The sequence below is a fragment of the Eschrichtius robustus genome, chromosome 6 (genome assembly GCF_028021215.1).
Source record: "Eschrichtius robustus isolate mEscRob2 chromosome 6, mEscRob2.pri, whole genome shotgun sequence".
Taxonomy (NCBI): domain Eukaryota; kingdom Metazoa; phylum Chordata; class Mammalia; order Artiodactyla; family Eschrichtiidae; genus Eschrichtius; species Eschrichtius robustus.
The window spans coordinates 100,425,833-100,452,381 of NC_090829.1; the positions used below are offsets into that span (position 1 = coordinate 100,425,833).

The 26,549-nt window shown below is 36.8% G+C and overlaps 2 protein-coding genes across 5 annotated transcripts; one reads left to right on the top strand and one right to left on the bottom strand.

Annotated features, from left to right (window-relative positions):
- The first annotated feature begins 5,616 nt into the window (after positions 1 to 5,616).
- CLDND1 (claudin domain containing 1) lies at positions 5,617 to 26,509 on the top strand. Of its 4 annotated transcripts, XM_068546882.1 has the most exons (7): positions 5,617 to 5,682; positions 15,210 to 15,275; positions 17,362 to 17,446; positions 20,842 to 21,151; positions 23,297 to 23,407; positions 24,839 to 24,976; positions 25,115 to 26,509. In XM_068546882.1, exons 4-7 carry the CDS (start codon positions 20,860 to 20,862, stop codon positions 25,333 to 25,335), a joined length of 762 nt encoding a protein of 253 aa, XP_068402983.1. In that variant the 5' UTR covers positions 5,617 to 5,682; positions 15,210 to 15,275; positions 17,362 to 17,446; positions 20,842 to 20,859; the 3' UTR covers positions 25,336 to 26,509. The 4 variants fall into 4 exon arrangements, with proteins under 4 accessions (XP_068402983.1, XP_068402982.1, XP_068402984.1 ...); XM_068546883.1 differs by lacking the exons at positions 5,617 to 5,682; positions 15,210 to 15,275; positions 17,362 to 17,446 and adding exons at positions 19,380 to 19,450; positions 20,563 to 20,613; XM_068546880.1 differs by lacking the exons at positions 5,617 to 5,682; positions 15,210 to 15,275; positions 17,362 to 17,446 and adding exons at positions 19,434 to 19,450; positions 20,570 to 20,613.
- On the bottom strand, positions 8,187 to 9,314 carry GPR15 (G protein-coupled receptor 15). The gene has a single exon (XM_068546879.1). It carries the CDS (start codon positions 9,312 to 9,314, stop codon positions 8,238 to 8,240), a length of 1,077 nt encoding a protein of 358 aa, XP_068402980.1. The 3' UTR covers positions 8,187 to 8,237.
- Positions 26,510 to 26,549: the final 40 nt, after the last annotated feature.

The window sequence follows — 26,549 nt, forward strand, 5'->3', positions numbered from 1 at the left end:
CTGACCCCTGTGGGAAAAGAGAGGGAAGGAAGGTGGACTGTGTTAAATTAAATGTGATAATACATGTTAACCACTTAAAAGTTCCTTGGTACCAAATGAATACTCAGTAAACAGATTTCATTCTTAATCTCCACTTTTAAAAAGTCATTGCAATGAAAATTATAGATATTTATTACAAGTCATTTTCCCTGTGCATTTTTCTTGCTAATAGAGCTGTACCGTTACAGTGGAAAATTGACATCAGGCCAGTGGTTTTCCTTCCTTGAGAGCTTCGTAAACAATCCTTAGACGTCTTCGCTACTAGAAAACTTTCTAGGTAAATCCGAGTGAAAGAGAAAAATGTTAAAAGTCAACATTCATCCTCGTAAGACTGCTCAAATAAAAAGTTCATTACTTTAGAAAATTTTCACTTGGAAATATTTGCACTTTTCCAGAAATATCATATTATTTTCAAATGTTTTAGAAGAGAGCATTTGGAATAAGTTGGTAAGTCCCAATTTATTCCAAATGCTATCATTCTATTGAACCAATTCTAATTTGTACTTAATTGAAAAGTTTAAATCTTTAAAAATAACATAAAAACTGCATCTATGTACTCAAACTAGGCTGACATTTGACTTAATGGGCAAGTCAACTTAGTAAAAGTAAATTGGAATCTTTGAACTAAACAATGACTTGCTGCATTTGATATGAGAACAACTATGATTTGATTGAGATTTAATTTGATAAAGCTTTGTCCAAAGTTAAATCATCCCAAAGTTACGGATATGAAATTTAAAATTGAATATGACATTTAAAAAATCCCTATTTTGCCTTTAGAGGAAGAGGCAAAGTTGTACTGAAATATTAATATGTGTTTTATGCCACATGTGACATTTATTCCAGCACCCTTTATTTTAAAGTTTAAAAAAGAAATACATATTCATTATAGGAAATGTAAAGAAAAATAAATCAAAATGAAAAAGTGAATTTGTCCTTGTTTCTACTATCTAAAAAAACCATTATTAACATTTTAATATACTCCCTAAATAAAGTGAGCTGAGGTAATTATTCTTTGCTGTTAAAAAATAAATGTTTTAATACTCGAGTACCATGCTCTCTTATTCTTAAATATTATGTTTCCTTTTCTCCTTGATTGTGGGCCAGTAATTATTAACCTCATTATCATTTTACTTCCTAACATTCTTAACTCCGCCTCCTAAAAATGCTGGATGGTAAATAATATTTCTTATTTAATGTACATTTCAATCAAGTTTTTACCTTATGTTTGGGGCAGTTTATACTGTTCCTAATTTGAGAAACTCCTGTGCTTCTCAAAACTACATTTGGGAGTCCCTACTAAAATTAGGAAGTCATTTATACAAACATGAGCTCTGAAAAGTGTAAACAAAGTTCCTGAAAGAGAGGAGCGCTGGCTACTGAATGTTTTCTGCACACAGACCAGTGCAACTTCTTGGCATAACAAATAGCACTTAATAAGAAAGATGGTGAAACTTTAAACCTCTGGACCGGTTTAGGCTGCATTGCCCACAGACACACAGTCTATAGTGTGAGCTTTGACGTTAGATTTACTTTTTCTTCTTGCTGTGGGTATATTCTAAGAAATCAGGGACTAGAAAATTTTTCAGGGATAAAGAAAATGAGACTATGATTCTTACTTAGTACGTATATGCTCTTCAAAAAAAAATATTTTCGTGTGAGAGCCACTGTCATAAGTGCTACTATCCTTTAATGTGGGGTTGGGTGTGAGGGGGAGTAAAATAGATAACTGTCCATTTCTTACATGAGCACATATTTGTTTTTCTAGATAAGGATTTTAGTGACTATTGGATGGAATATGCCATTTCGGATAGGTCACAATTAAGAGATCATGGTAAACATGTTACAAGATAACGTTTTTCTTTTAAAAAGAAAAGTATTTTTAATAAAATGGGCTTCCTCCCCCCTCAAGCAATGTTAGTCATGAACAGGCAAAGGGTTTGGTGATTTGAGATATTTGCATTGGAAAAAATAAGAAATATAGTTTGAATTTGAGAAATTATTATATAGAGAGAATAAACTAAACCAAGAGAAGGTTGTGATGTTGAGTCTATTAAAGAGCCTGGGAATCAGAGAAAAAAAATATGGTGATGTGGAAAAAGCATGAGCTTTGGAATTGCATAGACAATTCTAAATGGGTTTAATTGAAATCAGGTTTCATTTTTGGTTCAGTCCATTAAGAATTATGTGAAATTTGATTTCTTTGAATTCTATTTTCTCCATCTCTAAAATGGAGTTATTTCTCAACTATTACTTATCAAGCTCTTAATATGTACCAGTCACTTTTGCAAACAATGCTGCAGTAAAAATGCATGTATGTATATCTTTGCACGTGGCCATAATTACATTCCAGGGTAAAATCCTAGAAGTGGATTTCTTTTCAAAGATGTTTCTAAATATCCTCTAGAAAGCTTAATCAAATTATGCTCAATCAATAGTCCAAGAAGTCTTGCCCACACTCCACACCTCTTATCCTGCTCAGCTTCAGTATTTAATGTTTAAACCTTTGCCAATTTAATAGGTAAAATTATATTTTTAAATTTTAATTTGGCCATCTTTGATTATTTACTTTGCTAAATATTTTCATAAATTTACTGTCAGTATTTTTTCTATGTTTGAATTATATAAGTGAAGTTACTGTAATTTGAAATCCTAAAGATTGTATAACTTATGCAGTTCTGCATTGACTTTTTTCAATTCTTTACTAATTTGAAACTATTTTTTATTAATGCATACAAGTCAAGTTTGCATTGCATTACCTTCAGCTCCTCTGAATCTGATTCTTTTTTTTTGCTTTAAACATGAAACCACGGGCCAAGTTTCATTTCTTGTTTACCACCTCTCCACCTGAGTTGTCAGTTTTGCTTTTGGTCTAAACTGAGGGTAAGAGAGAGGGCATCTCATTAAATCACAGTCTTTGGGCAAGGTTAGAGTAATCTACTTTGCATATCCTTTTTAGTTGTTTGAAAATAAATTTAAACGTGATACTGTTCAGTTGTGTTCTTATGTTTAAAACACACTTTTACACCTAAAAATCCTTAAGGGCAATAAAAGTGTTTTCATTTGGGGATGCCAGTGTTGGGGTTGCACATTGTACATTTCTTTAAGGAAATGCGACGATATTTAGGAAATAACCCTATCAAAATGGTAGCTACATGAAGTGACTTGTGTATGGACAAATATGGGCTTTTCCCTGAACATTGGAAAAGATCAAAGAAAGTGATTTGACTTGTTCTTGGGGGCAGTACTTCATTCTTTGATTCAAAAAATAACTCGGGGCTTGTAAACTCCATGAGGAAACACATTCTACTTCTACCTCTTCAAATCCACCAGAGTCTAATAGTGCCGTATATATAGTAGTTGATTGTAGGAATGGGCTACTTGTTCAATTTTAATAGGATATTTTCATCCATTTATGTTTTTATTGTAATTGTTGATATGTTTATTTTTATATATGCCATTTTATTTTGTATTTTCTATTTACTATATTTTTTCTTTGCTTTATCTTCTCCTTTATTGCATTCTATCAAGTACTTTAAACTGAATATTAGCAATAAGAGTCAATAGATGCTTATCAGCTTTGTTTGTACATTGTGTTTGTGTGTGTGAGACAGAGAAAGGGAGAGACAGAGATGGAGATGCGGGGTCGAGGGGAGGGGAGAGAGAGAGAGAGAGAGAAGTTTTGTGAGCGAGTGACTGCAATACGCCTGCTTCAGAATCCAGTTATAATAAGGAACCCATCAGTCATAATAACAAATTTGTGATGACATAGTGCATTGTGTACAACAGACACTTTGCCTTCACAGTTTGATGTTTGAGATATTGAATATTTTCAAGGAACTCCACTGGTCTAGGCGTAAGAGTCACAAAATTAAACCATTGATCTATGATGGGATGAGTAATGACTGACGTAACTGGCAGGTCAGGCCAAACACCTAGGGTTGACATCTCAATTCTGTTTTATTTTCTACACATCATGCAGTGTCTCTGAGGAGGTTAAACTTTACGAAATTTGTATGGAGTAAATTATATGTTACACTGGAATTTGCAGATTTAAGAATTTGTGAAAGTTTTACAGTAGACAGTTTTTACATATGTCTATAAGGAAAAGAGCAGAGTTGCTTGCTGAAATTTTCTGCCACAGAAAAGTTTTTAAACATTAAAAATAGTCTTTAGCCACACATAATTTTTGATGCATAAAATTTTATTTGATTTAAGAACATCACACGAATACCTATATCTTCTGCAAATATAAAGTATTCTAGCAAGAAGAACTTTTTATATTTCATTTTGAACTAATAGTAGTAAGGAAATGAAATCTTGCTAATCAGAATTGATAGAGGCTAGCAGATAAAAATTCTAAATTTCCCATCAGTGTTGACAAACATAAAGTACTCACAGATGAAGCCTAACTCTTGTTAATATGGGAGTGATAGTAAACTAGCTAATTATTAAATCTTCTTCATTAGAAAATGAAAAAATCACTGAATAATGTCAGATTGATGATACCTGCAGAGCATTATAAAAATAATATGAACATTGTATCATATATCCTTTAAATGGGCCACTTGCCTAGATTAGCCACAATTCAACTCAAACTCATGTGGCCAACCCAGAAACAGTTCCACTGTAATTTTAAAGTGCCTTTGGATCTTAGAAATTTGGTACTCATATACATAAGCCACGAATTTTTTAGTTTAATAATGTCTGCCAACTAACAGAGTACCTCCTTCTACTTTTAGATTAATAAATGGACATTTCATGTGAGTTTACATTTGATTTAACTTATCATAAGAACTTTCACTTTATTAACAGTTTGGCACATTGGATATTTAAAGTGGTTTCTTTTTGGTTTGTTTGTTTATTTGTTTTAATGCTGTAGGTTAATCAATCTTAGGATGAAATTCCCACTTATCAAATACATTTAGGAAATGTAGCTTTATTAAGAAAATGACAAAGATAACAAGAGACAAGAGGAACTAATCCTAAGGTGGATTTTTGCATCTGCAATTTAGAGTCAAGTTGCTGGAACTATTTTTCCCTGTACACTGATATGTAAAGTCTTGTCATAACTGCTTATTCATAGAACTGATAAAAGCAAAGAATGTTGACTGAGAGATAAGGACTTAAAATAAGAAAAGACATTTGCAAGGGATAATCCAACCCACAAGCTCTGTGGGAAGCAAAACCCACTACCCATTTCTGGTAGTTAGCATTACGTTCCTGCCTTTTCTCTGGACAGCACTGCTGTCATGGGGCTGGAGGCATCATCTTGCTAGCAATAAATTTGTAATTCTTTTATTATTGTCTGACTTTTGTGAATGAGCCCTGCAGGAAAACTGAGGGTCGCTGTTCTCTGTGGCATGCACATTCGACAAGTCATTTCTCACTTCTGAGATCTCTTGGGGGAATAGAGAATGATTTGAGGAGTCAAGATGAATCAGAGGAAGATTTCTTTTACTCAGCTTCCCATCATACTGTGCATTTCTGTGTCTATTTAAAAATTAACTCATGACCCCTAGTAATCGTCCCCTCTCAGTCACGCACATAGCTTCCTTTAAGACTGTTCTTAGTGTTGTTCTCACTCAGAGGTGATTTTGACTCGTTAGAGTGGATGAATTGTGGGGCTCCCAGGAATATCAGGTTAGTTTTCTTCTTTCCATATGACCCAAATGGACTAAATGTGTGTTTGTGACTGTGTACTTTAATTTTAAAATTAATTATGAGTTATCAGACAACTTCTCACCCAGGCTTTAATGGAGAGCTTTTCTGTGGTAAGTTCTCATAGTAACATAACACTAATCACATTTTGAATTTTTTTCTATCAGAGTTAGGCTATCTTTAAAATTATGCCTATTTTTCCTTTCATCACTGGTACCTTATGAATATAAAATATGCTAAGATCTTCATAAGGCACACAAGTAGCATATCTACCTAAAGTATTAAAAAGTACAATAGTATATTTTTCTTCCATGTTAAAATGAAAAAATGAAAGGGATGAAACAGAAGTAGGATAGATTCTAATATTTGTTAAATGAGAATGATTAAGTTTCATTTGATAATCTAGTTTGGAAACTTTTATGTAACATTCAATAATTAATGATAGAAACAGAATTGTTTTATATAACTTTTTATTCAATATTTAAAAAAACCTTTTACTTATATTTATTAGTCTTACCATATCCTTGAGGATTCTATAGACATAGATATTACCAATGACATCTAGGTATGAAAGATTAAAATAACTTGTTCAATGTCCCAACATTGAGGGTGAAGCTAAACCAAATAACCTAGGTTTTCTCATTTTCTCATAAATACCTTAGCTGATTGACTGGCCTATTTTTTAAAGGTAGCATTTCTCAAAGGCACTGATTTTGTGATTAGTTACATTGCTTTTGTTGCTTTGTTTTAAAAAAGTGAATGTCTTCTACTTTCTGTATGTTTGCTTTTATTTAACCTTTGGAGATCTATTTAATTATATTGAATGCACTTTTGAAGTTTTCCCAGAAACTTTATTTCTTATGATTTACACAGTCTTTTTTTTCTATATCTATGATAATTTATTAAAAGTCTGTTAGAATATCAGTATTAATTGATATGTTAATAGAAATTAATACAACACAGAAGAATACTTTTATAACAAAATTATATTTTTATTTAATAAAAGTTTAAGAGAAAGTAATAAATTAACCAATTTATAAAACCAAAAACTTCTGAATAGACTCTAAGAAGATGCACAATATTTGAAATTACTCTTAATATGAAAGATACATAGGATGAACTTGAATTACCTAGTCTCTGAAAAGATTCTAAGCTTTCTCTGATCTTCAAATCTAATATTTAAAAATAAAGCAATAATTCATTTGTGTAAACAGTGGGGGTAAAAACATAACCTACTTTATCTTGAACCAAAAGATATATTACAATAGTATGTTTGCTGCTACAAAGCCTTTTGTGGTTGCTGCTAATTACATTTTCCACTTCAAATTCTTTAAAAGGAATTTAGGTACAAATTGACTCAGTAAATCTTTATCAGGTAAGGAAGTCCAGAAGGTCTCTGAGTTTCAAAAAATGTATGTAAAATACCAGTAACATCTTTGTTATGGATTTTTCCCTTCAGCTGAATACAGAGCATCCTGTCTTCCTATGTTATTGGATCAAATCATGAAATTACATACACCAAGCAAATGATGCTATAGGGAATGTGTAGCACTAACACTTTAATTAAAATACAAAATGATAATCTGCACGAGGGTGTTGCTAAGCATTTGATGACCTCCAATTACAGTAGTAGTAGCACTTTTATTTGATAACTAGATAACTAGGTAATTAAAAACATGTAATTAAAACAAAGCCATATCCTAATTTATAAAGGCAATGGAAACAAAGAGCACAGTAAAATCCCATTGAAAAGTAGTTACTACATCATTATAATGAGATCCATTTTAACCGACATATCTTATAAGGAAAATAAAAGTCAAACCTTGTCCTACGCTTTCTTGTTAAAATACTCTTGAAGACCAAGTGGTAAAATAAGTCCCAAGTCATAAACACAATACAAAATGATTTTATCCCAGTGAGCTTTCGCCAGTCCAAAGTTATTGTGAATGGTATAGGGTGAAAGATAATGTTGGAAGATGGTATAGAATTACCATATAAAGTTTTAAAGATTAAGGCCAGAACCTCACTTCATTACTCAGGAATAATTAATTATTGAGCACAGGTATATTACATTTTTTACTACTTGCATTGTCACCACATTTCTCACCAGATACAAGTGGGCAGAATCCTTTAAATGTTGCCCACTTTGGAGCCCGGTATGAAGGGTCGTGTGGATCTAGGTTCCTGAGAGAGGAAAAGGCTTGAATGTTCATTAACAACCATGAAGGAAGGAACTGGCCCAAGCAGGAGCCTTTATCCTAGAGTTCAAAAACATAAGAGTTGTATTTTGCCTGGTGAACTTGATTGGCAAGGGTCAAATAAGGCCACTCAGCTAAGAAAAACAAAACAAAACAAAACAGCATGCGGCCTAATTACGTCCATGAACACAGAGACTTTCTAGATGTCTCTTTAAAAATGAACACTTCCTTGTATTCATGAAGCAATATTACCACTAGCGATACTTTTCTTCTTTCCTTGTCTCAGACACAAATGAACCCTCCGATCCGCCAACAGAGCTTGAAATGTCACTGTCCCTTTCAGAGTGACACAGACCTCTTCCTCCTTCTGGCAAAATCCTCTGCCTGAATGAAGTTGGAGAGAGCCTTAGTGAGGTCTGAGGTCTCGGTGCTGCTCCCGAAGTCATAGGTCTTCAGGCAAGGGCACAAGCAGCGCACGATGGCCCGGCGGATGTAGCTGTCAAAGATATAGTAAATGAAAGGGCTGATGCAGCCATTGGCAAATGCCAAGGGCCCACTCACCTCCATGCCCCACTGGAGAAAAGCTGAAGGAAAGTAGAGTTCTTGCTGCAGCCCAGAGACAATAGCCAGGAGCTTGAAAGTATTAAAGGGCAGCCAGGAGAAGACAAAGGCTGCCACGACGATAAAGATGACCTTTATGGATTTCCTCAGCTTTTTGTTATGTTTTCCTGACTGCTTGTAACGGACACACAGCTTCCTTGTGATACAACAGTAGCAGGTCACAATGCTCACCAAAGGGGCAAAAAACGTACAAATTAAGGCCACCAGGCCCCAAGCCAGTTTAGTTGGAGTGGCCCTCTTCTCTGCACAGTATGGCTTACCATCAATCAGGGTGAGCTCCCTGGACAGAAGAGTAGGCAACCCCAGGAGGCAGGAGATAAACCAGACACTGGCACAGACTCCATACGCGCAGTCTCTACTTCTGAATTTCCTGGATATGGCTGGACACACGATGGCCAGGTAGCGGTCAACACTCATGCAGGTGAGCAAGAAGACATTGCAGTGCATGTTGACTGAGATCATGTAGGAGCTGCCTTTGCACAGGAAAGAGCCTGTCCTCCACTGTCCTAAAGATGCTTCTTTATCCACCCAGAGAGGCAACGTGATGATGAAGATGAAGTCAGAGGCAGCCAGGTTGATGATAAAAATGTCAATCAGTCTTCGGCTGCCCCTTTTGAAATGCAATGCACTCATGAGAATGACGTTCCCCAACGCTCCAGTCAGGAACACCACTGTGTAAAAGACCGGAAGGAAGACTGATGTATAAGGAACGTGGGAGTGGGTCTCTTCAATATCAGGATTTTGGCTTGTAACATAGAAATATTCCAAATAAACCGTGGTTGCTTCTGGGTCCATCATTGTGTCCAGCAGGTGCCAAATCTGGTAAATTTTCTTACCTAGGAAGTTTTTGTATGAATTTTAGAATTCTCAAGGCAGCTTCTTTTATACAATGCCTGCCTCTTCTCCCTGCCCCACCCCCTTCCTTAAAAGATCTTGGGACACGCAGAAAAACAGATTAAAAAACAGTTTCTACCAATCCTCAGAAAGGGCCCGCAAGGAACACCACCCTGATTGGTATTGGGTAGTTGTGGTTATGGTTTTCTTTATTTGCATTTGCCCAGGAAACTGAGGTGCTTTTTGACTTTTTTCTTCAAGATATTCAATTTGTTTCTTTAAATCTCCAGAGATTAGGAAATGAATTAACTTTTTCTCCTTACCTACTTTAAAGACATCTTTGCTTTTCTGACACTGAGAATCCTTTTGATCTAGCCTCCTGTTTCACATACAAGATACTGTTTTACTTTTAGAATTTTAAGGTGGTGATGTTGAAGATACTGTTTTCATCTACATCATTGGTGAAATGTGAAGAAAACAGTCTTCCATTGCATAAAGAGTAAATTGAAATTTCCCCAAATCATACCAGTCCACATCTATGGCAAACATAATGATTCCAATTAGGGTATTAGTTTCTTCCCATTTATTTCACTCTTTCAGTTCATGCATAATTGATCCTGTCTTGTTCAGTAAGTTTTAAAAAATACCCAAAATGCTGGGACCATGTCTTGTGCGTTTATCATTATTAAAAAAAATTTTTCACTACAGTTAGCTCAGAACCTTGCATGTAGTAGGTGCTTTGGAAATGTTACTCATGATCCAGTATAATTTAGCAAGGATGAATTCATTGGGGTTTAACTGTGGGCATTGCTGTTATTTATGCAGCTTACAAACACAGGTTTAAAAGTCACAAACTGTTATTTTTCCGCTGTTACCTGTTACTATAATTCAACCAATTAAGTTCCCTTTTGTTAGTGTTAATATCCTTGAGCAGGAGATTTTCTCCCTACTAACCCTCAAATAACTATCCTTCATCAGTCTCTAGATCCCCTCTGATCTTTTCTTCTTTACACCTCACCTTGATAGCAGTGACTTTTTAGCTTTTGAGCTCTGACTTTTCAGTAAGTGCCTGCACACATCAGTGAACTTCACTTTTGGAATTACTGACTTGGCAACAGACAGAACTATATTAGGTGACATTACAATGGAGTGGCCAGTATAGGCACTATAAAAGGAAGATTTTTGGTTCATTCAAAACACTTGAGAAACAGGCTAATATCAAAAAGAGTCTATCATATTTTTCTCTCATCTGTTCCCTTTTATTTATTTGTATTTTACCATAGTAAAATACAACAGATTCTGAAACTTGACTCCTTTTATTTCAATTCTTTACTGGCCAAAGTGGCTCAAGCTTCCTTCATACCCTTCTGTCCTTACTTTCCCTCCATCTCATTTCTTCATCAAAATTACAGTTTCAGGTTGATACTACTATTGCATAGATGAAAATATAATTGTTAAACACTTGAAGTCCTTTCTACTGAATTATTTCTCCCGTAATTAATATATTGAAAAGAATGATCCTGCCTGCTGTGCTCCTTTCTTCTGTCTTCTTCCTGATGTGTTCTATTGCCACCTCAGTCTCAGGCATTTAGTCTGGGTCAGGGGAGGATGAGGGCTACCCTGATCTGGGGCAGCCCCATAAAGTCACTTGGGAGTTGATTTACGGGCCTGGGTCTACCTCCTTTTGTGTCCTAGGCTGCTCTGTGTTGTTCCTGGAGGGAGTGTGGGAGGGTATATCCTTCACTAAATATAGGCTGCAGAGGAGATAAACTAATTAACATTTTGACATTTCTTGGATAGAAATCTTTCTCACTGGGTAAGCCTTAACTATTTAATAGAATATTTCATTTTTCAAATAGTTTGAGGTAGGACAATGTTTACTTGAAAAGGACTGATGGGGTAAACATGGAAAATTTAAATATTTAAACACTATGTGTGTGTGTGTGTGTGTGTGTGTGTGTGCATTAAAGAAGCAATTATATGTATATATTTTAAAATTTCTTTGTAATTGTACTTTAATTGTATTATTGGAATTTTGCATTCTGCAGCCAGAAGTTCTTCTAGTATTTGAAAAGATAAGGCTGATTCTGGGGCTAAGATATTGAAAAAAATTTTTTTAGATATGTCTCAAGAATTCCACATAAAAGAATTATAAAATGGAAAAGAGTTCATGCTCACACTCTAGAGGAAAACATCTGTCTGCACATTTATTCTGTAGGTCTTAAATTTTCTTTCAGCATTCCAAAGCTGTTAGCCTGCTGATGTAAAATATCTCAAATCTGACTTCCTCAGTAAACTTTGAAGCAGCTGTAGACAAAATGATTTGCTTTATCATATATAGTCACTTTGGATTATGGTAATTAGTGGTAGAATGCTGCAGTATGAGAATACCCATCATGGATCAACAGTATCTTGGGACCCAAGTTAGAAAATAAATTGTTTTAAGCCAAAAAAGGGAACAAACAGCATAGTACTGGTCTTTTAATAGCTCAAAGAGTACAGAGCTATTATGAGACAGAACCCACAATAAAAGCTGACTAGATAGAGTAGGGGAGGTCATAGTTCTAAATAAATTAGGAACGACAATCATTTTTAACTTTGAATGCTCTTTGAAATAAACATGAGGAAACTAACAGTAAAATAACCAGCTACGCACAGACCAAAACTCAAAAACAACACTGGACACCATAAGCATATGAAACGGCAGTATGAACAAAGTGATGACCAAAAAAACAAGCGTAAGCTGTAAATATCAGTAACTGAATTACAGCACACATGTCACCTCTCAAGAATTGTTTTTTCAGAAAAAAACAAAAAAACAAAAACACTCAACTTTCCTCCTTCATCCCTAGCAGAGATCATTGTTTTCAGCTTTGTGTTCTCTAAGAACTTTTACAACACTGCTTCTAAAGTACTTATTATCTCATTTTACATGGTAAGTTGTTTTAGCATCTGACATCCTGAGCTGATCATGAGCAACTTGAAGGCAGAGACCATCGATATCTTTCCACCGGCCTCTAGCTTATAGTATTTTTCTAACTAAAGTCTTTTTTGGCCTCTTAATGTCATTGTTTTGAAACTGTGGATGCCAGACCACATTACCCACGTTAGAGTCACCTGGGATGCCTACTAAACTGTAGCTTTCTGAAGCTGGTCCCAGATCTATTGAATCAGAGTTGTTAGGAGTGGAGTCTAGGACTTTATATTTAATAAGCCCTCAAAGTGATTCTTAAACACACTAAAGTTTAGAGTCCCTGTTCTAATTTATACATCTTAACCAACTTTATACATTATGCTTTGTTATTATTTTGGCTAACTTTTAAAAAAGTTTAAAAATCACCTCTAAATTTGAACTTCTTAGAAGTCTTCTGGCCTGGATCTCAGAAATTTTTAGGAATTAATTTAGACTTCTGAACCCTCTCTCATTCTGTGTCCCAATTCCTGAGATATGTTCAGAATTGGCTCAAATGTTGAAAATGGGGAGAGAGTAAGTTTTTGTCCACTGAGGCATCTGCTCAAGTGGATCTACTATCACCATTCAGCCAAAGCTGTGACTACAAGCCTCTGCTGCACAGGTGGATTGAAGGCTTTGTGTGAATATGGCCACCCCAACTGGCACTATGATATATTACCTCTTTTTTTTCCTCTATCAACCACTCTCACCCCCATATTAGAAAGGATTCATTAGATTAGGTAGCAGATAGCACAGCAGAAAGAAACCTCTGTTCGTACATGGTCTACTGATATGTCCCAGAATAAATGGCAAAGATCATGAAGCAAACTATTTGTTTTTCAAAAATCTTATCAATCAGAGTGATTATATATTCATTTGTTAGAAACACTTACTTGAGTATCATAACATGTAGAACCATTTAAATAGTCCAGTGTAAGAGCTCTGTTTATAGTCTAAGAGTTAAGTGATTTTTTTTTTTTTATTCTGACAATTACTTGGAGAGTTTAGTGCAATATAATGTAATATATCATGCCAAATTAAGTGGAACCTATTTGCTATTTTCAGTGTCCTCCCCCACTTTATTTGTTGGATTATTTCCCCTGGTACCTCATATTTACGTAAACAGCAGTGATATTAGTATTTTAGGCACACTTCAGGCTTCTTCATAATAGTTGACTTAATCTGGATTTAGGTTGTGTACAGCAAAAAATTGTATTTATTTATATTGGTGTCCCTCATACCCAGCACAGTGTCTGGCATACAATAGGTGGTCAATGTACCCAGCACAGTGTCTGGCATACAATAGGTGATCAATAAATGTTTGTAGATCTGGACTGAATTTTGCTTGAGTTTTGAGCCATTTGCAATGAATAAGGACTTTTCACAAACTTCTCCAACAGCTTCTATTTTCCATGATTACTGGTTTTTTTTGAAACAGCAAAGGTCTGAGTTGCTGCATCTTTTCTAATCAGAATGCATATAGCCTTCCTCCTTTTTCTTTGTCCATCTGCATTTCCCACTATCTCTGTCTTCTTGCATATTGCCTTGGCTGGAGGTGTAGGATACATGAATTCCCCAATGAAGCTTTAATGCTGTGGACCTATGACAACCATATTTCGGAGTTACATTATTCTTCTGCCAGCAGAATTATGAGTCATAAAATTTTAGAGCTTTAAGTGACATTAGTGATCATCTAGTACAACCATTTTACTAATGAGGACACTGGGGCCCAGAAAGAGGTCATCTACCAAAGATTCACATTGATGATTTTAAAATAAAGGACAATTTAAATTTAAAGTTCTCATCTACGTATGGTCCATCCTCTGTCCTTCAGAAGCATGGACATCTGAACAACTATAGTTTGTTGCTCTGTGTAACATTTGACAGGAATTACTAAAAGGAAAGAGCTATTTTGGATGTAGTTTTCTATTTGCCTTGTCCTTGATTAATTTTGCCATTGTTCTACAGTGAATTGGTACAAAGAAATTCGAAGGTTGACAAATCTTTTTGAGGGTAGTTGTTGACTGGAACCCATTAATTTGCATATATTTCTATTTTCCTCCTTTCTGCACTCCAAAGTTCATAAGGAAAACAACCAGGACAAAGCTCTGTGAGGACCTAGATGGGTGGGATGGGTGGGGGGGAGGGAGGTCAAAGAGGGAGGGTATTATACATATAGCTGATTCACTTCATTGTACAGCAGAAACTAACACAACATTGTAAGGCAATTATACTCCAATTAAAAAAAAACTATATGAGAAAAATATAATGTAGATATATCTTGCTTAACATAATTTTTAATCTCTAAAAAAAGTACAATTAAAAATAATATGTAAGTATATTAGGGAATTTGGTATTGAAGGGAATTCTCACATAAAGAGTTGTTTTGTAAGCACATAATATAAACAAGTTATAATACCTGCGTATCTAGATTTTCAGTTATTTGGTTTATTTAAAGTATAGTGTAATTATAACACCTTCTTGCTGAAACTAGAACCATCCTTAACCTTAAGCCAGAGGTCTAGTTCAACTTTGCTTTTAAATCTAAATTTCATGATCTGTATTTGGTTGTACTAAATCATCTTTAATATTTGTGAAAATATGTCAGGCAGCTATTGTTTCCCAAACAGTGCAGTAAGAAATGGAAACAGACATTTAACTCCATTAATTCATTAAGGATTTATTTTGCCTATCCACACGACCAGCTGCACAAATAGAAGACAGAAACACCCAAGATGTAGAGATAAATCAGAAACACAGTTGTGTGCTTAGTGGTACTGGGTGTGATGAGATGGTTCAAGTCCTCTGGTCTGAGTGGGCAGGATGGTCACAACCTCAAGCATGCAGACACTCCCAGGTCCATACTAAATTGCTGATTGAAATGTGTCTTGTGCGTTTTCTAGGCATTCTGCAGACTTAATGGATGAAAGTGTCAACCCTTGGATCTAAAGACTGTCATACAGAGTGAAGTAAGTCAGAAAGAGAAAAACAAATATCGTATATTAACGCATGTATGTGGAACCTAGAAAAATGGTACAGATGAACCGGTTTGCAGGGCAGAAGTTGAGACACAGATGTAGAGAACAAAAGTATGGACACCAAGGGGGGAAAACCGCGGTGGGGTGGGGATGGTGGTGTGCTGAGTTGGGCGATTGGGATTGACAAGTATACACTGATGTGTATAAAATTGATGACTAATAAGAACCTGCAGTATAAACAAACAAACAAACAAACAAAAAACCAACTAATACTAAACTTTCTTTGGGTTATTTGTATGGAAATATATTAATATAAATGTTTCAGACATTACATGAAATTTCTAAAAATCTTATATGTTCTGGTATAATGTTATAATTCTAGTTATTACTTTAAAATGTATATCTTAGAAGTAACTAAATTTCCTTGTCAATTGCATTATTATGAACGTTCATCAAATCTTTAACCGTGGTCATTTTTAAGTCTTTTGTCATTTACAGACAGTTCTGGGTGTACTCTGATGCTTTTGCAAAAATGTTCCTATAAAAGGGTTTCATCTTCAAGGGATTCATGGAAAAGACTCTGACAAGTACAGGTTTCTGGTAACTGACTATACTGTTGAACTGAATGAATAAGCATTTTCAGAACTCTAATGGAAAACTGATGAATTCATAAAAGTGCTAACAAAAGATCAAGATAAAAAAAAATAATTACATGGGACTGAGTGAACTGATGAGGATGATTATAATTTTTGTGACTTTCTGTTTGAATAAAAAAAAAAATCCCACAAGGACTCAGAGGCAAAAAATATACAAATCAATTTTCACTGCAAAGTAAAGGAGCTGTTACAGTGGAGGATTACTGGACTGAATGTCAATATTATGACATAGTATGAGTGTGTTTTGTGTTTGGTAATTGCAATCATTGTTGCTTTTGTTGTGGTTATCCATTTACAGTGCTTAGTGTCAGTTTATTTATCTCTTGTAAAAATAAAATACAGTGTGTGTGTGTGTGTGAAAAAAAAAAAAAATGGGCGGAAGGCCTAAATAGACATTTCACCAAGGCAGACATACAGATAGCCAAGAGGCACATGAAAAGATGCTCAACATCACTAATTATTAGAGAAATGCAAATCAAAACTACAACGAGGTATCCCTCACGTCGGTCAGAATGGCCATTATCAAAAAATCTAGAAACAATAAATGCTGGAAAGGGTGTGGTGAAAAGGGAACCTTCCTGCACTGTTGGTGGGAATGTAAATTGGTACAACCACTATGGAAAATAGTATGGAGGTTCCTTAAAAAGCTAAAAATAGAACTACCATATGACCCAGCAATCCCACTACTGAGCATGTACCCTGAGAAAACCATAATTCAAAAAGAGACATGTACCATAATATTCATTGCAGCTCTATTTACAATAGCCAGGACATGGAATCAACCTAAATGTCCATTGATAGATGAATGGATAAAGAAGATGTGGCACATATATACAATGGAATATTTCTCAGCCATAAAAAGAAACGAAATTGAGTTATTTGTAGTGAGGTGGATGGACCTAGAGTCTGTCATACAGAATGAAATAAGTCAGAAAGAGAAAAACAAATACCATATGCTAGCGTGTATATATGGAATATAAAAAAAAAAAAGTACTGATGAACCTAGTTGCAGGGCAGGAATAAAGAGGTAGACGCAGAAAATGGACTTGAGGAAATGGGATGGGAGGGTGAAACTGGGGCGAAGTGAGAGTAGCATCAACATATATACACTACTGAATGTGAAATAGTTGGCTGGTGGGAAGCAGCAGCATAGCACAGGGAGATCGGCTAGGTGCTTTGCGATGACCTACGGGGGTGGAATAGGGAGGATGGGAGGGAGGCTCAAGAGGAAGGGGATATGGGGACATGTGTGTGCATATGGCTGATTCCCTTGTGCAACAGAAACTAACAGAGTATTGTGAAGCAGTTATACTCCAATGAAGATCTATTAAAAAATAAAATAAAATAAAATAAAATAAAATAAAATAAAATAAAATAAAATAAAATAAAATAAAAAAAGAAAGTGTAATCCTTGTTTGCAGGTCTCCCCAGGAACATCCATCTCCTGAATCATGAGGACTTACGTATGCTATGAGCCCAGCCTGGGAATCTCCTGAGCGGAGCTAAGTAAGGATGCCTGAAATCTGGTCCTGGAAAGTCTTTCCTAGTCATTTGGCAGTTAGTCCAGAGGTTCATAAACCTCCTGATGTGAGCAGGGACCAAGATAAATGGCTTACTTCCAGCCTCCAGGGGAATTGAGAGCTTTAAAAAGGTGTTTATACAGTACTGATCCTACTCAAAGATTACAGGTGTTGAACAAATATTTGCAAATACTAATAATTTAACAATTGTTTACTACGCTCCAGGCTCTGGGCTGGGTACTTTATGTGTATTTTCTCATTTAATCCTTACAAGGATCACACAGGATAGGTGCTACTGTCAACATCATAATTTAGAGAAAAGTAAACTGAGACTTAAAGAATAGGTAAGAGTAAGTAAGTAAATTGTCTAACGGCACAAAGCTAGTCAACTCACCCCAGTATTCAAGTTTGAAGTCAGTTATTCCCTGGGCTCCGTTCCCTTGTTTGTGAACTGAGGTGCTGTCTTCCTCTTCCTTTTTTAAACTTCTCTTTAGCCTGGTTTTATTTACCATGTGACTTCACTGGAGAGATAGTTCTACTCCGCTGGAGAGAGAAGGTAGGGGATTTCTAATGAAGCCAGTGGATGAAAACATTTCCTGGTGAATAAATGCTTTGAGGAGTCTTATTGCACAATAACAATTTGCCTGGGCACCTCCTCCATTTTCTCTAGTTGGTGTCTCTGACAAACTTCTCCTATGACCAGATATTCTACATGAAAATCCAGTCATATTTGAATATTATATTTGGCTATTACTTTATTTTAATTAGGTACTGGATGTGAATATCAGTTCAGCCATTCAGGCAAAAGAACTATAGCTAAAAGTAGAAAAACAAATGATATGCCTTCAGTCTGTCAGGGGGGTAGAAATTTAGTATCAACTTGGGCCTCCCACCTTTCTCCTGTGCTGTGGCCAAATTCTAAGGCATTTGGGGGACGAGGAAGGGTTTGAGAGCCCCTCTGGTCCTTGAGTTGGCTGTCTCTGTAGGTATCTGTTGAGAAATCCATCATTTGCTGTTCTCAGAGCACATTCATGAGTCCACACACGTCACTAAAAAGATGTCCCTGCTTCCTGTCTGTGGATTTCTATGCAGTACTTGAAGGCTTAGAATCATTTTGTTGCCTCTGTGCCATACAGTCATCTGCGATCTCTGAGGTTGTCCATGACTTTATCTGCTTAAGGCAATATTCTCCAAATTTCAGTCTTTTTCATACTACATAAATTTTTTTATTCACTTTTTTGACATATCTGGGACCCTCAGTATTAACTTAATATTTTTCTTCAACAAATTGTAATTTATTTTAAAAGTAAACTTGACTGCAATGAAGAGAAAACTAATATCACTTGCCACAAAGAGAAAGTAGCGACAAACAAAAACTACACGAAACCCGAAGAATGTCATTACATTCTAGTTGGATACCTTCTGTCAGGTTACATCCTTCTTAGTCTAAACGTAAGCAGTAAAACCAGAAAGACTATCTGCTGCAGTGGGAGTGAGGTTGTGGGAGAGAAAATCAATGGGTTAACATTTTAAAAGTACAATCGCATTGCTGTTCATAAGCAGGGTGGTGGTAGGGATAGCACAGGACTGGAAAAATCTGAGTCATATTCGTCACAATTAATGACTAGTAGTGACCGGAAATAGGTCGCTTTACTCGGTGGACCTTCGTCCCTTCCTTAGTAAAATATAAGAATCCATCTGCTCAGACTTCCCTTTTGCGCACCTAGGGAGCTGAACTACATCTCCCACAATGCGCCGCGCGGCACCGAGAATGCCGTCCGCCGCCTCTCGCAGCTTTTCCTCTGTCCCTCCTACAACTCCCACAAGCCCCCTCGGCTCCGGGGCCAGGCCGGGCCCGGGGAGGAGGCGGAGGCGCGGGAGTTATGGAGGGGGCGGGCTCTGCAGGGAAGTGCGTCAGAGGAGGCGCGGGGAGAGTAGGGTGCTGTGGTTTGAGCTTGAGGGTGAAGCTGGCGGAGCAGGAGGATGGGCGGTGAGTGAGCGGGGCCGAGGTCGCCGGGCGGGGGTCGCGTAGCCGTTCGGTGTTTCCAGCCGTTTGAAGAGGGGCCCCCTCCCCGGGCGCGGCCGGGGCTGTGCGGGTTCTGAGTGGGGGCCTGGGGCGGGGCTTTTCCCTTGGCCGAGTGGTCCGGGGAGGGGCCTGCTCGGGTACCTGAGGCCCCTGGCCGGGGACCGCGCAGGGCTGCCCCGCCCCAGCTCCGGCTGGTCTCGACCACCCCCGGCCCCAGGGTGCGCCCCACGAGGTGACAGCGCCAGGCGTCCGGCCTGGGCGAACCGCCGCTCCCGGTGCTCGGGACCTTTTAAGGTCATTTGAGAGCCACCGGGAGGAAAAAGGATTAAAAAGAATAAAAATACAAACCCAACTTCTGGAGTTATCGTTAATTATTGTAATTGCTCTGATCTCTCCTGAGTCACTTGCCATTTCCCGAACTCAGCAACCCCAGTTCGCGAGCCCGATTTCGTGCTCCTTTTTAAGGTGTTTGGCGCGGTCATGGTATATACTTGCAGTATTTGACTAAGCTTGATCCGCCTTGAGTCATTTTACTGCGGCCATTTACTACTGCCAGCGAGCCTTGTCCACGCCTTGGGAGTGTTAATATTTGCCTAATCCAGAGTTTTCTTTCTGGCTGAGGAGGGATCATTTAGTTTGCAGATGAGTAGGTGCAGAAGTATAAGGAATGGGTAGAGTAGATAGGAGTGAAGACTTTGGCAGCGTAAAAGAGCTTGGCTTAGCTTTAATGGATTAGTGGCAGATTGGTATCTAGCATTATTATATGTTGTTATTCTCTTTGCTATGCCATGCACCTGGAACAACCTTTCTTTCTGGGTTAACAAACATTTTCACCTGTCTTTTAAATAGCTCCTTACTCTTAACCTTGTTTTAGAAGGTTTCCCTATGCAGAGGAAACTGGGAGAAGCCGATTTCCTCTGCTTCCTTTTCCTATGCCTTTTTCACACTCAGACCCAGAACAGTTAACGCTCTGCAGTCTGTCATTAAAAATTTATGCAAGGTACATTGCTGACTCTGGGCATGTCTATTGTTTGTATCTGTAATGTGTATGTCCATTTCAGTGTTGTCTGTTTTAGTGTGCAGGTGATAGACTAGAGAACAAGACCTCTGTCTCCGTAGCATCCTGGGTATGTGAGCATTCAATAAGTACTTTCGTGATAATAAGTTTTGTTTTGAACTTAATTAAAAAATGCTTGCTTCCTCTTTTTTTTTTTTAAATTCATTAATGATTATACATTACTTTAAAGAGCCTTGGGAGGGGGAATAGGGTAAAGGGTGATTTTGACATAATTCCTTTCAAAATCTGTGTTTGTCGTTGAAGTCTAACTTTTGTTCTTTCTTCAACTTTTAAACAGAGCAGTCTGAATGCCAGAATGGATAACCGTTTTGCTACAGCATTTGTAATTGCTTGTGTGCTTAGCCTCATTTCTACCATCTACATGGCGGCCTCAATTGGCACAGACTTCTGGTATGAGTATCGAAGTCCAGTTCAAGAAAATTCCAGCGATTTGAACAAAAGTATCTGGACTGACTTTGCTAGTGATGAGGCAGATGAAAAGACTTATAATGATGCACTTTTCCGATATAATGGCACAGTGGGATTGTGGAGACGGTGTATCACTGTACCCCAAAACACATACTGGTATAGTCCACCAGAAAGGACAGGTATTTCTCTTATTTTAACTTTTGTCTCCTTTACCTACTGTATAATAGAGAAAGTGATGTGATGATGACCCAGTTATGTATAAGCAGGTTTGTGGGTTCTTTCTCTCCCCAAAGAAAGAAATCTTATGTATCTCTTTTTTCCCCGTCACTACCCTCCCCAGCTTCCATGAATTACCATCGTACTCATTAATATTGGTTGGATGAGTAACTGTCCTTATCTGGGGAAAATCGTTCTAAATCTTTGTACGTATTTACCCACTCATTAAAATATTTGTATTAAACTCACATGTCATGAGAAAATAATTGGAAAAGAACACTGGAAGATTTCAAATACTTGGCAACTGGTAAAACGGACTAGTATCCAAAATGAAGTCAACACATATGAATTCATAGTAATTTTATATGTAGCTGTGTTATAGTTGATATTATCATTTGCCCTCTAAATCTTAGAGGATATAATTCGACCACTTCTGTGTTTAACTCTGCATATTTGAGACTGTTTTACAACAGTCTTGATGGAGTTTTTAGGTTAAAAATATCCATTACAGAAGTAAAAAAAAAAAAAAAATCTAAGAAACTGCCTCTCAAGTTTATTTTGTAAGCATTCTTAACATTTAAAAATTTTAATTTCCATTTATTAAGATGGAAGCTTTAGAGTTCTTTGTAAGGAACAGCTTTATAAATTGTTTCTATGTATGACTACTTCTGTTGGGCTCTTGGTGGGAAGTACTGTATTCAAATCACAGTACAACAGGCTTGAGTTACCACACATCGGAAGGCTGATAGTTGTGATTTTGTATGGAAAAAAGAAAGTAGTTTGGAAAGAGGTGAAAGTTGGTTAAATTTTATTTAAAATGTTCAATTCTATTTATGAGAGCATAGGAGCACTTGATATTTGAATCTTAGCAATCATTTATTATTCAGTCAACAAATATTTATTGCATTCCTTCATGTTCCAGGGCCTAGGAGCTTGGAGTACATTAGGGAAAAAAACATATAAAAATCCCTACTCCCGGGGAGCTAACATTCTAATAAGGGCTGACAGGCAACAAACAATAAATAAGTATAATAGTATAAACAGAATAAGTAATTATATAGTAGAAGATGACATGTGCTATGAAAAATACAGCACAATAAAGGGGGTTTGGAAATACATAGGGAAGGGGATGTTGGTGGGCATAAGTTATGCTATTAAATAGTAAAGGCAAGATATGCTGCAACAAGAAAATACCACTTGAGGAAAGACTTGCTAAAGGTGAAGGAGTTGACCATATGGGTAGTTGTGGAGGCAGGGAGAATCATTTAAGTTGGAAGGAACAACTGCAAGGGCCCTGTGGTGGGAGCATGCTTGAAGTATTCAAGAACCAGCAAGAAATTCCCTGGGCTGGAAGGGAGGGGGCTGGGGGAGGAGTTGAGTATGTGTCAGAGACACATCCTGGGAGAGGGAGTAGGGCAAATCACGCAGGATTCTCTAGGTGTGATGAGGGCTTTGGTTTTTGCTCTGAGTGTGATGAAGCCACTGGGGGGCTTTGTGCAGAGGAAAGATAATCTGGTCACCTAGGAAGATGTGCTGAAAACAGACAGGTGGCTGGCCAAGACAGAAGCCAGGAGACTTAGGAGGCTATTGCACCAATTCAGGTGAGAGATGATTATGACTCAAGACCAGGGTGGTAGTACTAAGCTACCAGTACTGATTCTGGATATATTTTGAAGGTAGAGCCTCTGGGATTTCCTGATGGAATGCATATGGGCAAGAATGACTCTAAAGTTTCTGGTCTGAGGAACGAGAAGAATGGAATTGTCATTACCTGAAATGGGGAACATGGGTTATAGAGTAGGTTTGGGGGAGAAGATCAAAGTTTCTATTTATTTCAGTCTTTGTCCACTCCTTCTTCCTAGTCTTCTTACTACCTATTCTAATTCATTTTACTGCTCCTCTTACTGCGCCTTCCTGAACCCATGTCTTAAGCCTGCTGCTTTGGGCATTGGTGACGCCTGTGTGTCACTCAGGACCAAAGAGGTTGCTGTCTCCCCTGAGAACATTTTTCCATATCACTTTTTATTTCAGAGAATAATTACTAAAAGAGATTTTTGTTAAATGTTTAAAATTAAAACAACAAGCAATCATTGTTATTCTCGTTCCAGAGTCATTTGATATGGTCACAAAATGTATCAGTTTCACACTAAATGAGCAGTTCGTGGAGAAATTTGTTGATCCTGGAAACCACAATAGTGGGATTGATCTGCTTCGGACCTGTGAGTAGTATGAACGCAGCAAGACAATTGGGAAAAAAAGAAAATAATTTTATTTCCCTTTTGTTGAACTCTTTTTGGAACAGGATGACATTGTACATTGTATCAACTTGAAATAAGGTCTTTAACATTATCCCAACAAACTCTGTTCTGTTGATAACACATTTTAGAAGTTAGATTCATACTTACCAAATCACAACTATGAAGTTGAGCAGCTGATGCATTGGGTGACAGAATCCAGACCATCCAAAAGATGTTATTAATGGGCCCATTTAAAGAGGAAATTTAACAGGGATAAATAATACACTTTTGTATTTAAGTTAAACACTTCATTTATCTGAGTTCAGATTGGGATATGTGAAAAAAGTTGACTGCAAGCTTTATATGAGTCAACAAGTATCAGGCCTGCCGAAGTATTGATCCAGTCTTAGGTGGTAGTAACCAAGGTGTAGATGTCAAAAACAAATGAAAGTATTTATTACGAGCATTCTATTCCTTGATGGTCAGGCGGCCTAGGAAATGCTGTCTTCATATTTGGACCGTTTCTAGGCTATATAGAGAGTTACTGGAGCTTGCCTGGAAGAATGACCACGTCATGAGAAGGAACATTGAATAAATGACGAGTATTCAGTTTTGCATTGTGAATGCATAGGAAGAAGTTTATTACTAACAGAGTTTGAAGGGAAGTTAGAGAAAAGACTTATATAGTTCCAGAAAGTAAAACTAGCACTAAAAGGTAAAGTTTGGTTTAGAATTGATGTTACTACATTGATAATAATTAAAATAATTTGAAAATGTAATGGGATGCTTTGTAAAGTCATCAGCTTTTATTCCCATGTTGCTGAGGGAATTTATGATAATTAAAACTGCCATTTATTGAGTGCCTGGTATATACCAGATCCTCTGCTTTGTGCTTTATGTATATTCGTTTAACAGGTCTTTTATAATCTCTATTCATTTGCTTGTTATTCCTGTCTTAAAATCCTATAAGGACTTAAATTTGTTTGTATGTAGAGCCATTTGTTTGTTAATTTGTTTGTATGTTTTGCTTCAAATCTGGTTCTACCACTTATTGTGTTACCTTGTACAAGTTATTTATACCTCTTGGTTCAGTTTCCTCATTTATAAAATGGAGATAATAGTAATAGTACCTACTTCATAGAGATGTTGGGAGGTTTAATACACAAAGCATGTATAGAACAGTGCCCGACACATAGGAAACCCTCAGTAACAGTTAATTGTTAGTGTTCTTTTACTTTTATCAGGACCAAGTTAGCATTGTTTTTGAATAATGTGGTGTAGGAAAAAACCTCAATATTAGCATACTTAATTCTCACTTTTTGAGAAAAGTTCTAATTAGAATATGAAAGAAATTGTGAGAAAACTGAAATCATGGTAACGTTTCTTTTTTCTCTCTCTCTTTTTTAAAATCAGATCTTTGGCGTTGCCAGTTCCTTTTACCTTTTGTTAGTCTAGGTTTGATGTGCTTTGGGGCTTTGATTGGACTTTGTGCTTGTATCTGCCGAAGCTTGTACCCCACCATTGCCACAGGCATTCTCCATCTCCTTGCAGGTGGGTCTTGTCATCACACTTAGTTTTACCTACTTCTTGTCTCCTTAGGGATCCCATATTACTGCCCTGTTGTGTTGCCTGGAAAGCTCTTACCATGCTCTTAATCTAGCTATGTTTTTTTCTAAATTTTCCTCCAAGGTCTGTGTACATTGGGCTCAGTGAGCTGTTACGTTGCTGGAATTGAACTACTCCACCAGAAACTGGAGCTGCCTGAGAATGTGTCTGGTGAATTCGGATGGTCCTTCTGCCTGGCTTGCGTCTCAGCTCCCTTACAGTTCATGGCTTCTGCTCTCTTCGTCTGGGCCGCTCATACCAACCGGAAAGAGTACACCTTCATGAAGGCATATCGTGTGGCATGAGTGGGAAGCTGCCTGCTTTACAATTGCCATTTTTATGATTTTTTGATATTAATATTTTCCCTTATCTGCCCCCCAATTGTTTTTAATTTAACTCTTTTTTTAACGGGTATACCGTTTTATCCTGAAAATCCATTTTATTTATTCACGCAGACGTTTCTTAATACCACTAAAATTTATATGGAACCTGAGTAATTCCATCTTTCAGTCAAACTAATCTAGGTTCAGAGTCCAGACAGAAACAAAATGGGTAAACTCTTGGCACAAATTTGTGAAAGAAAATTGGTAGGAGGAGTTTGACCCAAAGCAAGTTCTGCTGAGGTCTGTTGGATAAAGTATCTGTTTAACTGGAAACTCTAGTTTGGGAAACAATCATTGTCAAAACTTATGTTCACTTTGCTGTTGTAGATAGCCAGTCAGCTAGAGGTATTAGTGCTGTTTTCAGGGACTTAGGCTATCTAAGGAAATTATCTAAGATCTTTTTCTCTAAATATTGGCATATAACTTCATCTGAGGTGAAATATCTTCAGTTGTTTATCTGTACTGTGTCTGTTTACAAGAAAGGAAGTGTTTACATGGAATTTTAACTTTGTAACTGCAAGAATTCCAGTTCAGCCAGAGAAGAGGATTAACCTTATTTTACTTTTTTTTTAAAACTCTCCTTAATACGTCAATAAGATTTTCAGTATCGCCAAACCATTTTGGATTTTTGTTCCTTCCCTCCTCACCCACCAGACTTATTAAAAGAGTGCTTTTTTTTAACACTACATTGGGGTCACAGAGTAAAATTCTCCAACTGCCATATGTTTATTTCAGCTAAGTACCATAAAGAAGGTTACACCATAATGACCCTCTGGAGCTAGGAAAACTACCACAAGATCTAAAGCTTTGGCTGGTCGTTAACGTCCAACTATGGTCTTTATTTCTTGTGGTGAAATGATGTGCCTTTCCTTGCCTAATCCCTTCCTGGTGTGTATCAACATTATTTAATGTCTTCTAATTCAGTCATTTTTTTATAAATATGTCTATAAACATTGAACTTTAAAAAATCTTATTTATTTATTCCATTACTGTAGTACTTGACAGATTTAAAAAATAAATGTAACTTAGTAATAATTTCTTACAAAATCCTAGATCTGTCTTTTTTAAAAAATAAAAAATGAGAAGAGACTCAGAATTGTGTATAGTGTCTGAGTTGATTAAATCTCAGTACCTTA

Bases quoted from the DNA above. Each gene is read 5' to 3' on its own strand.
- CLDND1 (XM_068546880.1), top strand. The intron at 20,614-20,841 runs GTATGTGAGCAT...ACTTTTAAACAG, and splicing joins CTGTCTCCGTAGCATCCTGG to AGCAGTCTGAATGCCAGAAT. The intron at 21,152-23,296 runs GTATTTCTCTTA...TTCTCGTTCCAG, and splicing joins TAGTCCACCAGAAAGGACAG to AGTCATTTGATATGGTCACA.
- GPR15 (XM_068546879.1), bottom strand. From the start codon at position 9,314: ATGGACCCAGAAGCAACCACGGTTTATTTGGAATATTTCTATGTTACA.